The sequence below is a fragment of the Scardinius erythrophthalmus genome (genome assembly GCF_964197995.2).
Source record: "Scardinius erythrophthalmus genome assembly, chromosome: 23".
Taxonomy (NCBI): Eukaryota; Metazoa; Chordata; class Actinopteri; order Cypriniformes; family Leuciscidae; genus Scardinius; species Scardinius erythrophthalmus.
This window is the reverse complement of record NC_138243.1, coordinates 22,944,094-22,958,673: the sequence shown is the minus strand read 5'-3', so window position 1 is coordinate 22,958,673 and position 14,580 is coordinate 22,944,094. Positions and strand designations below refer to the sequence as shown.

Sequence of the window (14,580 nt, the reverse complement as noted above, 5' to 3'; positions counted from 1 at the left end):
TTTATATTGTATTTGTCAAATCTTTCAAACATCAAAATGTCATTGATTAATATGTATTCGTGTCAAAATGACATAGAAACATCTTTTCCTATTCTATTTTGCCTGGAAACGCTTCCAACACGTGTGCGTGTCGCGTGAAAAATAGATTTCTAGAATGCACGCGTTTTCCGCGCGTATCGAGCTGCACCCAGACGCGTGTGTCACGCAGGCAGTTAACATCATGGGAGCCGAAATAAAAACGGACACGACACGCAGCCAGTGTGTGTCAGGCCTTTACAAATCTGGAACGCGGTCATTCTTAGAAGCGATAGCCTACTAATAAATTAAGGAATCGTGACGTATTTCATTTCCGGTTTTCTTTTGAAGTATCGGTGCACCGTGCAACAGAGCAAAGTAGGCAACTTACTTCCATATGTCACTCCTCCTCGCGTCATCTTTTTCTACGAGTCGTGGACCACTTGTGCTCATAGACAGTATATAAACGATTATGCTCGCACATGCAGCCATCTCTGTAGTGTTTTGTCACATGAGACTGACAGCAGCAGGTTCTTTGCTGCGTGCGTCAGGAAAAAAACACAGACGTCCATAGGGAGGCTTTTTTTTTTAAGTATCGATACTGATAAATTTAGGTATCGTGACGTTTTTAATTTCCGAGTATCGCGATACTTTTGAAGTATCGATACATCGTGCAACACTAATGTGGATAAGTATCTTGAATCAATTCCGTTGTTTTTTCGAGAAAATAATGATTTGTCTTAACAGTAACTTCCAAAAGCCCACGAGAAACCAAGGCAGAACACCGTAACATCAGTTACCGCTCTTTGGCTTTGTTTTGGAACGCTCAAATTACGAGTTACGGTGCTCTGCCTTTGTTTAGCCGCGCATCAATATGAAGTTACGGTGCCGGTGTTCAATCAAATAATGCTACCTACCAGATTGTACGGTTATCTGCCTTTGTTTTAATGTCCATTCAAATTAAAATTACGGTGTAGCCTGTGTACTTTGTACAGCTGCCATCAGTCCCTCTAACTTCTGATGTCCTCAGAGCTTTGTCCTGCACAATTGCGGTCAGAACATTTAGTATGGTCTGAACCCGCTCCATCAACAAACGTGCGATATCGATCGCGAAGGATTATGCAGAGTTGACAGAAAAACGTTACACATTGCCGTATCAGATGAATACAACAAAGAATTAAAGCTTGGCAAACTAGCTGGCAGAGTGCCAAAACTTCGCCTTCAGCCCCGCCCTAAATGCGGTCGAGTCAACGCTGGACTAATATGGAGGTATTTTGTCATGTCAAATGTATTAATAATGCCATCAGAATGCAACCAAAGCACAGGATAGCAATAAGTAGATGGCTATAAATAATTGTAAATCATACAAAATAAATGCCATGATCACTAGATTTTATACAGGTGTTACTATAATGATTTTGTAATGGTGATCAGCAACTAAATATTGATATTGTGGAAGTTACTGCCTTTTGCCTTGGCATGACTTCTCACTTTTTGCTGACAATACAAAGGCAGAGTACAGTAACTTTAAAATAGTGGTCAAAAGTCAAGTTTGAGCTCAATTTTTTTTTATGTATATAATTTCCATTACTTAAACATCTATTTGCCAGATTTCCAGTGTCCTACCTATAATTAATTTGGCGGGACAACTAAAAATCTTTAAAGTCATTTTTCTCAGTTCCACACTCTAGCGACTTAAGGTCTTTTGCCTTTGTAGGGCAGATATATATCTTGCATGTATGTGTGTGTGTATATATATATATATATATATATATATAAATATATCTTGCATGTTCTGGGAAATACTTCACATGTTCTTTCCCTCCATTTATTGCTTTGTTATAAGCATGACGAATCAAACGCAGCTGAGAATAAAATCAATCACTCTATATTCAACCTACCGCACATCAACTCATGCAGGGAACATCCAGGCTCCTTTCTTTCTTTCTTTCTTTCTTTCTTTCTTTCTTTCTTTCTTTCTTTCTTTCTTTCTTTCTTTCTTTCTTTCTTTCTTTCTATCTATCTATCTATCTATCTATCTATCTGTCTGTCTGTCTGTCTGTCTGTCTGTCTGTCTGTCTGTCTGTCTGTCTGTCTGTCTGTCTGTCTGTCTGTCTGTCTGTCTGTCTGTCTGTCTGTCTGTCTGTCTGTCTGTCTGTCTGTCTGTCTGTCTTGGCTAAATTGTGATTTAGTTAAGACTATAGAAGTATGTTTTCCTCAATACACTAATAAATTAGGTCTCTTTTGTCTTTTATAAATATTTGTGATGTGTGAATAGTTTGTAACTTTACTATTTACTCATATCTAATGGGTTTTGCAATTGCCTGGGCAAACTTTTCCCATAGTTGAGTAACTATGATTGAGTAAAAACTCACAACAAGCTACAATTTCTGAACTGTTTGGCTGATGATGTGATGGTGGTGCGCAGGGAGGGTTTGCCAAAGGAGTGTCACTTTGATAATACATGCTGACACCTTCTTGATTCAAGAGAACCAAGGCATGAAGAAAGAGTCTGTCTGTGGGGCAGAAGGCAGCAGCAGTGGTCTCAAACTCAGTGACGGCTCGCAATAAAGCACAGGCTTAAATGCTGCACTCTCATCCAGGGGTTTACTTTCCATCTTGTTCCTCTGTCCTATGACTTTATCCCCTTGAAAAGTTACTTTGGTATCATAGATGTACAGCTGCATTAGTCTCTTGTTTGTCCATTCAGTCTAACACTTTTTTTTTCTCGTGTCTTGCAGCTTTAAAACTGCCTCTCGGAAAAACCACAGTGATGCATTTAGTTGCCAGAGAGACGCTGCCCGAGCCAAATTCCCAAGGTAACCATTCTGCCCTTTCTCTTTTCTGTCCAGTCCTCCTTCACTTTTTCACACGCTCCCTGCTTAACTGCAGCCTTCACTTTCTTCAAAAATCACCAGTTTATATGTGGATCATTCTCACCTCTGGCATGTCTCTTAGAGGTTTTAAATTATTGTATCACCAAAATATAAAAGACTGTCACATGACAGTGTTGGTGATAAAATAGGAAGACTAATAACTATGAATTTAATGTTTGCTGAGTGTATTCTGACATACTAGAGTTTTAAGCCTTATAACAATTTTTATTGAAATGCTGAATTGAAGGCACATTTTCATGAAAAAAGTGATGCACTATTTATTAATGTATGGTTTTTACATAGAAAGAAATACAAGAATGTATGTATATTGAATATTTGTGGTTATTAATTTAAGTTTGAGGGGAAACTTTAAATGAAAGATAGTTAACACTTTATAATAAGGTTTCATTTGTTAACATTAGTTAAATACATTAGTTAACATGAATTATATTGAATTATAGTTCTACAGCATTTATTAATCTTAGTTAATGTTAGTCTCCACATTTACTAATACATTATTAAGATCAAATGTTGCATCAGTTAAAATTAGTTAATGCACTGTGAACTAACATGAGCAAGAACATGTTTATTAACTAAAATTAACAATAGTTAATAAATGTTATTTAATGCATTAATTAATGTTAACAAGTTAGACCTTATTGTAAAGTGTTTATAATAATTTTCAGTTGAATTCATTGTTGATAATGACAAACATTAATTAAATATAGAAGGGTTCTTTTAAATAATTTTTTTCTAATAAATTTTTATTTATTTAAGAGTTACTTGTCTATACACCACTTACAATTACATAGTACCTTGTTAAACTATTAGGCCTAATATTACCGTGTGAAATAAAACAAAATATACATAAATAAAATGAATTGAACCCCTCATAAAATAAAATTTATATTTTGTAATAAAATAAAATAAAATAAAATAAAATTTATGTAATAAATTGCATGTCTTCAATCAATCAGTACTGAAGATAATGGCTCTGCTCCAAACCCCAGTGAGCTTCCATGCTGCCTACATGGGTAGCTGCCTTTTAAAGTTCCTTGTACACTGAATCCGAGATTTTCGCATGCGTTTTTTCGTGTCCGTCATTCTGTGGCTCTAAACTGTCAAAACACCATTCAAATGCTTGTTACGGATGCGAAAAACGCAGAAAATCGAACCTGATACGATTTTTTTTTTGACGGACGAAAATTTCGGAGGCAGTGTGCAAGTGTGATTGACATAACGTGAGGTTGTATTTATTTTTTAACGTGCGAAAATTTCGGACGCGAATTTCGCACTCAGTGTGCAAGGGCCTTAAGTCACTGAAAAAGAACCTCATAAATGTTTGATTTGGAACCTTTTAAATAGGCCACATTCACACAGCAGCAGAATACGGTTGTCAGTCCTGTATTTGAGTCCTTAATACGGTTACGTTCACACACAGTTCAGTTGTTTACGAGAGTGACAACCACATTCTATAACGTAACTCACCCGTAAACAATTAAAATAGTCTTTTTAAACCGTTTTTAACAATACCTTTGAGATTTACTTGCATTTCTCTCACTTTGCCCAACATCCTTCACCAAGCTTTTCAAGGATGCATCCTGGGATTGTGTTCTGTGTAAAGAATATATGCAGAATAAAATATGAATCTTAGAAGGAAACACAACTATGTTGCCTGCCTCTCTAAGAACAAAACAGAATGCCTATGATGCCTTAAAATAATGTTTAGGTTGGCAGCTATGGTTTTGGAACAGAACCATTGTTTTGTTTTTGTGCAGTAGTATTAACTGCAAGTGTTTTCATTTTAGGTCAAAGGAACCGGGAAAAGACTGGAGAGAGCAACTGTTGTGTGATCCTGTAAATACATCCCTTCACCCCTCAGAATGAGTGTGTCCTGTCCCCCTTCGCCCATGCTGCTTAAACACAACTACTCACACCTGACCAGAACGAGAGCTTCACTTCACCTGGAAAGAAAAAAAAAAACACCCAAGAGAGGACGAGACCAGGCTAGAGGAACGCATAATACTTATTGAAGCCAAAAGATGTCAAGAAAATCCAACCTCAAGAGCAGCAGATAATAAAACGCATCCCGCCAACACCCTCACACACACATTTCTGGTCATTCTACCTTCGTGTACACCCAGCAGACCTGTAACTCGTTTCATCATGCTCACTCTCACACACAGACACTCACTCCTTCCCGTTCTACCGGTTTGCACACGGAACGAGGCCCTTGTTTCTCTGTTTTTTATTGCACATGGTAAACATGAATGATTCAGTGAGGAAGAACTTGATTCTTGAGAACTTGAACTTGAGACCTTGATTCTTCCTCTCAGGAGGGAGACGTGTGAAGGGGAAATTAATTTACACAGGGTCTGATGAACTTTTCACGTTAAACGATGCACCACGTGCTCACCAAGCTTGGCTCGGATCCGGTGCGGAGGCGGAAAGGCATGCCGTCATCTACATCTGAAATAATAGCACACGCTTCACTGGCGGTTTAACCTCCACTACACACGCCCTCCCGATAAAATACTAATCGCCACATGTAGTGTATTGATTTCAGCGCAGGAGAACAAGTATTGATGTGCCTGATGAACGTTTTAGAAATGTTTATTATACGTTTCCAATTCTGGTCATGGAGATCCAGCGTCCTGCTTTAACAAGTTCTGGTGCTCGATTAGCCTGTCCAGGTGTGTTTTGAGCGCAGGAGTCAGGAATTTGCAGGAAGGTAGATCTCCAGATGTTGGTTTGATTCACTCATGGAAAGTCTAAATAATCCACAATGAGTAACAGTGACATTTGCGGCTGTGTTTTGACAGTCAAACAGTGTTGCGTCTGCCCCCTTTAGATAGATCTGAGCTGCTCTCTTTCAGGAAGGGTAAGATTTATCCCTTTATTTTCTAAGTGTGGTGGTGTAAATTAATGCTTGCGTTTGGAGCCAGAAGATAACTACGGAATGAAGTTTGGCTTGGTTTCTATTTCCCCATCCCTGTTAGATATAAAATTTGTTTGCACAATACAGAAACATGAGCTGTTTCATTTCTAAATCTGTGTAATTTTTCTTTCTCCTTCTCCCTTTTTAATATTTTTCCAAATGGGAATTGTATTCGAAGGTTACATATGTGTAGAGTATATTTAATATGAATCTTGTAGAGAACATAACTATAGATTGTTGATATATATTGGTGTCTAGTGTATGATAGTCTAAAAACAGTTAGCACATTAGCATTTGGAGCAGTGAGATGCTGACAATGTCATATACTTTAACAGCAGCAAACCCCTCTCTAATGGCTGAAGAAATTACTGTACTGTTTTCTTTTTTTTCTTCAAATGTTCATAATTTGATATCTTTTTTTTCTTCCTTTGTCTTTCTCTGTTTATGTGGTCTTTGCTTTTTGTGTTTTAACACCGCACTAGGTCTGAAAAATATTGGTCCTTATCAGGGTTCAAATCTGTACAGAGCTGAAGTTTTTAAAAATATAATTGTAAATAAAACTAATGCTTCTCATTCTCTAAACTACAAATGGAAATACATATATAAACTGAATAAAGAATCCAGAATATTGAAGTGAAATGCTTATTGCTTGATGTGTTCACAGATTGCTTATAATGAATTTGAGAGGGCTATAAATTCATATAAGGAGTTGAAATCCTAACTGTTTGGATTTTAGCACTATATTTGTAAATAAAAACATACCGTCTTTCTTGCTCTATGCAATACTATTGCGTTCCAGAAAGCATTTTAATTAATTATTTAAAAATGTCCCCACACGGACAAAGATTTCGGATATTGCCATCTTTGTGTGGACATTTTGTCTTCAAAATTTAGGGTTTACCTGGACCACACTTTTACTTGGCTATCTAAATGGGGACATTCCATAGACGTAATGTTTTTTAAACTGTACAAACGGTATATTCTATCCCCTTACACTAACTTTCTGCATTTGTACAATTTCAAAAACTTTTAATCATTTTTATACCACATTTACAAATGAGGATGTTCCTAAAGGGAGGTATTTGGTCACTTCTGGGTACAAATTGGTCCCCAAAATATAGTTAAGAAGGTACACACACACACACACACACACACACACACACACACACACACACACAATCTTTGTGAGGACATTCATTGACAATGCAATCTATAGCTCCTTACCCTAACCCAATTCATCACAACTAAGTGTCTAACCTGAACCCTTGCCCTTGCCCTAAACCTAATTATAACCTTGTCCCTAAATTCATGGCTTTATTTCAGTATTAATGTTTTTGATCAAACGAAGGCATCCTTGGCGAGCATAGGAGATTTCTTTCAAAAACATAAAAAAAAAGTGTACTCTAAAAGGACTATATGAAAATATAGTCCTCAATGTTAGCTTCTGTTTTGTATTTTATTAATAAAAACATCAGGGGCCTCATGTATCAATCTTGCGTACGCACAAAAACTTTGCGTACGGCAGCTTTCACGCTCACGGTCGTATGTACTAACAGTGAAATTAACGCGAGAATGTGCGTTCCTCCACGCCAATTTCATGTCTGGCGTACGTATATTTCTCACTGTTTTTGTCCGTTGGCGACTCTTACAGGCAATGAAGTGAAGTTGCAAACATTACACAACGAATTGTTCTACAAGTCTATCGCACCACCACCTGTGGGAAACATTGCTATTAATTTGCAATTTATAAAATAAATGACATATATTGTCACACGAGCCTTATGAAAATATTCTATCAATTATGGAATTAAGTAAGAACATATAAAAGCATATTATGCAAAATGATACAACCCTTATTCTATGGCAGCTTTGGTTTTAATGTCCACCTTTATATCAGACCATTTCTTTTTAAGGTAATTTAGAGTAGACTGTGTACAGTTGAGACACCTTAAATAACTTGCTTAAATAACAAGTTGTATTTTTGCTGTGCACGTGCGTATTAGTGTCCTCTTTGATCGTGGGAAATTTGAACAACGGACACATCTCCGATCCGAAGAAATCGGAAAAACTTTTTTTTTTCTAAGATATGACGTTCACTTCACCATGCGCTCTCCACAATGACTAGCTTATTATCCTTATGTGACTGTTAAACGTAACTGGTATCACCACAAACGTTATTCTGTGCCCTAAAAACGGGCATATTTCATGGTATTGTGTCATGCAAGGTAATTGCAAAATCTAGAGAAATGTGGGAGGTGGCCAGCGGGGTATAGTTGAGACACACATGTACCAACTGTACCCCCGATAGAGTTCTAAAACACACTGTTTAGTTGTTCAGCCAGCAATCATGTAGCCAGCATAGGACGCAAATGAAAATACAATTTGATATGTGTGATATTTAAACTGTGTATTATAAATAAATATTGTTACATATCTTGTTCCTGCTTTATACATTTTAACCAGTGCTAATTTAAATAAAATGAATGAATATAAATGGATGAATAAACAAAAATGTTGCCCCAGTTGTTATTTTCTTTTCTATTTGTCTTTATTTTTTATATTTACCATGAATGGTTAGTTACCTTCACGACATTAGAAATGGGTCCCTCAACTGTACCATGCACTGTCTCAAGTGTACCACATATGGGTACAGTTGAGACAAAGTTGAGACAAAAAGCACCTTATATTTAAAATAAAAACTACTTGTGGGTATTATTGATTGATAATATCTTAGTCTACAAGCTAATGTAATCATGTGGCGTGTCATGTGGAAATTCACTTCTTTTCAATGTCTATTTTTGTGTGAAAAATCAAAACGCAAAAAGTGTCTCAACTGTACTCAGTCTACTCTACAGTACGACGATCCCACCGCATTGACGGCATCAGCCAAACTCTCCCACTCATATTTTTTTCCTTTTGTTATTAATTCCGGAGGACAAAGTTCCAAACTTTTTTTTTTTTTCGTTTCTACCTCCGATAGTAGCACCTCCAATTCACTTTCTGTAAAGTTTAATTTCTTGCCGTCATTTTCTTACTGTTTTCTTTTGCCAAAGTGGACTCATTACCATATTTAAATTAGTTTAATTAAGGGAGGAGACTGGGTGGGACGTTGTGCTCGTGCATGTGCGCTCAAATTTACGTTAATTGGGATGTACAAAGAGAATATGCGTGGGATCCTTCGTACGCAGAGATTCATACATCTGGATTTTTTTGTGCGTACGCACATTTACAGCTTTGTCCGTACGCAATGTTTTAGTATGAATTCAACGCAAGTCTTTGTACATGAGGCCCCAGATATACAGCAAATAGCTCCGTTAGGCCATGAATGTCAAACATCGTTCTTACTGTGAGCTTTTTGCGCCACCTTGTGGGTAAAAAGATAATTACTCTTACACCTCCCATTCGCATAATAGATTAAAAATATTATTTATTAATGTTAATATTGCTCACAGTAATTGTTTTTTTTTTTGTGTGTGCAGAAATATCCCAAATTATACAAAAAAAAAATAAATAAAAAATGAATGCGACTAAATGAAGGATCCGATTGATTCATCCGCCATGCGCCCCCTAGTGGAAATACATTTTTGATCAAAACAAAACAAAACAAAACACTTTTTATTGACTTTATTTTAATGTAGTGCAAATATACACCAAGACACGCAATTTATAGTAATACAAAACATGGATTTAGTCATGAGAAGCTAGTAACATTGTTTGACGGTCCCTTAAATTACAACGTTAGTCTTTGGCAAGTATCAAGTTTAAACCAAACCACGTGTACCATGGGAATCTAACGAGCACACAACCCACAGTCTTCCACAGAAATAAACTGCACACGGTAAGAACCAACTTTTTTCTCTTTGTTCAGCAGGCAGTGCCTCATCATGTGCATTAATTAATGTTACTTTATTCAAATGAGATTGGCCGTTTTTTGAAATGTGACAGTTTGTTCAGATTTGAATTATTTTAATTTCTTAGCATAACACGATGTAGCCTAATTTTAATTAGTTAGTTTGAAACACTAATGAAAACCAGTAAGCTCCACTCCGCCTCACAGATAATCTAAAGAACCGATTATTAATATCATTGTTACCAAAATAATAAAAATGACGTAGGGAAGAGATGTCACTTTAAAGCTTTCCTGAAAATGAATTGATAATGGTCACTTATTTATTTATTAAAATATATAATAAATTATATAGGCTACTTTCCATGATTTTTAAAAGCACAAATATTCCTTGCAGTATTTTAATTAAACAAGTCAAAAAACCTGAACACATAATAATTATAAAAAATAGTTTTACATGGGCAGCAGGACATGCAACTTTCCATATCACTTTATTCAATCTTGAATCTTCTGATTATTTTTTGTTTTGTTTTGTTAAATCATCATTGAGGGCTAATAACCCACTGTGATTTACTGTGCTGGTTAAAGGGAAAAGAACTTGTCTATTAGTTGTGAGTGATAAATGGCCTTCCACATTTATTATAATAGCCTACAATTTATTATTGATATGCAATCTAAAATAACTATGATATTAACAAAAATTGTAAATAAATAACAGTAGGTATGCATTAAAACACAATAGGCAGATGATTTCATTTAGAAATAGTTAACCTATGGACTTTTAGACTCATCCTGTTTCTCTGGATACACCATTTGAGAAAGAACTGTCTGACTTCTTTGATCCTGATGCAGTAGATGAAGGGGTTCACTAGTGGTGGAAGCAGACTGTAGAACATGACCAGGGCGATCCTCTGACTGCTGTTTATCTGAATGCTCGGGATGCTAGAACTGGAGTAAACAACGAAACGTGGCACATAATAGATAATAATGATAGTCAGCTGTGTGGCACAGGTAGAAAAGGCTTTCATACGACCCTGTGCATTTGCTATACGAAGCACAGACACCAGGATACATACATATGAAAAGATGATAAAAGAGAATGGCCCGAGAAGCACAAACATTGCTACAATGTAGGCAATTAAATTTGTGAGTCTGACATCAGCACAGGCGAGCTGGTTTATAGATGTGCCATCACAGAAGCAATGAGCGATCATATTTGGCCCACAGAATGGCAGTTTCACTGTTTGCATTAAGCTGATGGTTGGGGCAATCATTGCAGTAACCCAGGAAAGCCCAATTAAAAGTCTCATAGTGCGGCTAGTCATTAAAACAGGGTATCTTAGTGGGTAACAGATCGCCAAGTACCGGTCTAGAGCCATGATCATCATAATAAGAGAGTTTAGGGTCCCAAAATAGTGAATCAGCTGCCTTTGAAACAGACAAACATTGAAGGTAATATAACCGTCATTAAACCAGTAGCGAGAAATGACTTTTGGCAGAGCAACTGTGCAAAAACCAATATCAGACAAGGACAAACTCAGCATGATAATATACATAGGCTTAAAGAGGCTGCGTTCAGTCACAAACAGGACCACAATGAGAGAGTTTCCAGTGATTACAGCGATGTAGATGCAGAACAAAAGTGCTGCCATCAGGCTGTAGTATTTGGGCTGAAGTCCAGGGAAGCCCACGATGAAAAACTCGGTTACAACAGAAGCTGCGGTTTCGTTAGCCTGTGACATACTAAAACATACAGTTAACATCTGTTTACAAAAGAACCAAATGTATCTGCCTTTTACACATGACATACCTTGTAAAAATGGCTTTGATTTGCTAATAAAAAAATATATATATTTTTCTTAAAGTTAAAATTATTCTTGGCAACATTTAAAAATACAATATAATAATGATAATGTAAAATGTTTTTCATAAAATATACATTAATTATAAAATATTATTTAGTTAATTAAGATGAAAGCATTTTCCTTAAATTATTTACACATTCTATGATTTCAAATATTTGCAAAAATCTAAATGTAATTTTGGTTTGTATTTCAGCTGATCACATGATTACCTTGATTATTCCTCTGTTGAGTTATGTGACATCTGCTTAGAATATTCCTGGCTCAGTGTGTCACGTTTCTCAGTGATCAGTGCAGATGCGTGTGGTTTCATTGTTTTATAGGCGTAGAATCAGCGTTAAAGCCTGTAGGGTCCAACACGTCATGAAGGATCATGTTTTGAATCATTTGATGTTGTGAAACTGGGCTGACCTTTGGTGTTTAGGGAGAGGGGAATGTGTTTTGCTAGAAGATAACTATGGAATGAAGTTTGGCTTGGTTCCTCTTCCCTGATAGATATAACATTTATTTGCACAACACAGAAATATCCGCCATTTCATTTCAAATTGGGTGCAACATAAATATATATTTTTTCTCCAGCCCAAAGTATCTTAGGCCTATTATTAAAAGTCTCTTTTATGACTCGTCAAGTTGGACAGCAAACTCCTTTACTACATGATTGTGAGCTTTTTGTGCCACCTTGTGGGTAAATGATAACTACACACCGTAACACCAATCAAATTACAAGAAACATTTATTGCATTATTCTTTTAATTTAATATTATTAATAGTATGTACTATATTTTAAAGCAAATATCTAAAATAACACAAAAAATGTAAATAATTTAAACAGAAATTTAAAATTCATCAACTGCATTCATACAGTTGATGAATCCGACTGGAGGATTCCGCATTTTGAGCCTCCACATACACTATTGATTGTCTCACACAGAACTACTTTTAAGGACATTTTATAATGAAAAAATAAACAATAATGGATTTGGTAATGTTTTTAAAAAGATAGAAACATTGTTTAGACAAACAGAAACTGAAAAATTACTAAATTGCACATGACTCCGGAAAACGTGGCAAGGTCTAACACACATCACAGACTTTAAAGGCCGGACATTTGCAAACAGCTCTTCATCTCTGTCTGATGAGCTGAATCTCTTCTATGCACGCTTTGAAGTCCTGAACCCAGAGCCCTGGACAAAGCTGGAAGTGACTCCTGACGAGGTGGAGCAGGTATTAAAGCTAAACACTACTCAGGTTTACAAGTCACTGAGTAGAGTGAACACACGCAAAGCGGCAGTGTTTTGAGGGTCTTGCCAAAAAACACATTCTGAGCATCATGCCAGCAAACCTGTACCAACAACAGTTTCCATATAGCACAAATAGATTCACAGAGGATTCTGTTTGGGAGACTTTGACTGTCTGGATCTGATTTGTAATTAGATGAGTGAACTCTTCTGGGTGCCTGTCAGAGCACAGTTTAATATAAGGATGAGGAGACAGGTATGCAGGTTTAGATGATGTATTGATTAAGGATAAGCCGCAGAGGTACAGGTATTTCACAGGTATGTCTGATCGGCTGGGTCAATGGTACGTAGGTAAGCTATGGTCCGTAAGCTTGTTCAGTTGCGTCTGAGAAGATATGAACCTCATGAGTAACTCCTCCAATCCCAACTGCAGAAGGGACATAAGGACGAGGAAGAGAAACACTAGGAAGGCGGCGAAGTTCTTCTTCCCACTGCATCCAGGAGAGGAGCAGGTCAGAAGGTAGGTTAGGATCATCCCACTCTCTGTTGGTTCCAAAGATGCTTAACGATCACTTTTGCATGGGTTGTGTAAGGAAGGAGCAATTCCAAAGGGTCATACTGTGTAGCAAGGACCCTATAAATATTCCTCAGTAAGGTGGGGGTCTCATAGTTCAGAGTTTTGTGTTTAAAGGACAAGGTATCATAAGCGATCAATCAGACTCTGGGCTGCACCAGCAGTAGGTAGGCTCTGGAGGCAATTATCAACGTAAAAAACATCTCTCCACAGAGAAACTTATCTCCTCATCCGTCAAGTGAAACGTATCTCCTTATATGGCAGGTCTCGCCGTAGAAAGCAGAGTAGAGGACGAACTTCAGGCAGGAGGCGAACCTGGTGGAACATCGCCTTACTATCTCCGCTCAAGGCTACAGGATGCTCTCGGAAACGAAGGAGGACACCTGGAATTTGGACACGAGGCTCCAAGGGTAGGTCCGGGCAATAAGTGCTGGTTGAGGTTCTGACCTCTGTAACGATGGGAACAATTAAAGACAAGCAGGACTTTCTATTGTGGCTAACAAGGTGGTGAGGAATGTACCAACACTCAGGGGTATCAGGAACAGGATCAGGAACTTCACAGACAGCTCCGGTCTCCAGAAGTTTACGCATCTCTGTCCAGTAGGTCTTGGCTTTCTCAGGATCCTTCAGCAGACGTCGCTCCCTGCTGCGGAGGGTAGGCAAGACTGAATGTCTTTGAGCATTCAATGAAGAAGGGGAGGGGCGAGGCGACGAACACCCTCTATCTCTAGGGTAATGGTCTTGAGGTCAAGCAGCTGAAGGGCTTCCTAGTCTTGTTTGGAACGAGTAACTTCGTTACACTCATGGTAAGGAATTGTATCCAACTGCCACAATCTCTGAACGTGGTGAAGGAGCTCATCTTGGACAGAAACCAAACAGGTAAGCAGGCACTGGGAAGGGGTGGAAGGACAACCCATAGAATGAATAGGACCCCTAAAGTGTCCATCCCAAGCTGGTACGAACAGCAACTGGCGCTCCCAGGCTACCCCATCAAACAGGCTCAGTAGGGGTTATAAGGTGGGGCTGGTCGGAACCAATAAGGAACGATGGTTGGATGGGTACGGATGGGAAGGCCTCTCATGTGTCTGTACTTCCACTTTAACTGCTCGACAGGATAGGACTGGTGCGACAAGTTAGGGCGATCAGCAGTAAAGGCATGACTGATCTGATAACTAATCTGCAGTCGGTAGACAGTAGAAATCTGGAAGGATATGGAACAACCTCAAATGA

The 14,580-nt window shown here is 37.7% G+C and overlaps 2 protein-coding genes across 2 annotated transcripts in view; one reads left to right on the top strand and one right to left on the bottom strand.

Annotated features, from left to right (window-relative positions):
* The window catches only part of ubl3a (ubiquitin-like 3a), a 29,894-nt gene extending 21,565 nt beyond the window's left edge, over positions 1 to 8,329 (top strand). The window contains exons 5-6 of the mRNA XM_081354811.1: positions 2,757 to 2,834; positions 4,700 to 8,329. Coding sequence (XP_081210937.1) covers positions 2,757 to 2,834; positions 4,700 to 4,752 — 131 coding nt within the window. The 3' untranslated portion in view covers positions 4,753 to 8,329. The remainder of the gene's footprint in view (positions 1 to 2,756; positions 2,835 to 4,699) is intronic.
* A 1,883-nt stretch (positions 8,330 to 10,212) lies between these two features.
* Positions 10,213 to 11,831, bottom strand: LOC308683922 (olfactory receptor 1E16-like). Its single transcript, XM_081354800.1, has 2 exons — positions 11,751 to 11,831; positions 10,213 to 11,419 (listed from the first exon to the last, which is right to left on the bottom strand). Exon 2 carries the CDS (start codon positions 11,416 to 11,418, stop codon positions 10,429 to 10,431), a length of 990 nt encoding a protein of 329 aa, XP_081210926.1. The 5' UTR covers position 11,419; positions 11,751 to 11,831; the 3' UTR covers positions 10,213 to 10,428.
* Between the last annotated feature and the right edge of the window lie 2,749 nt (positions 11,832 to 14,580).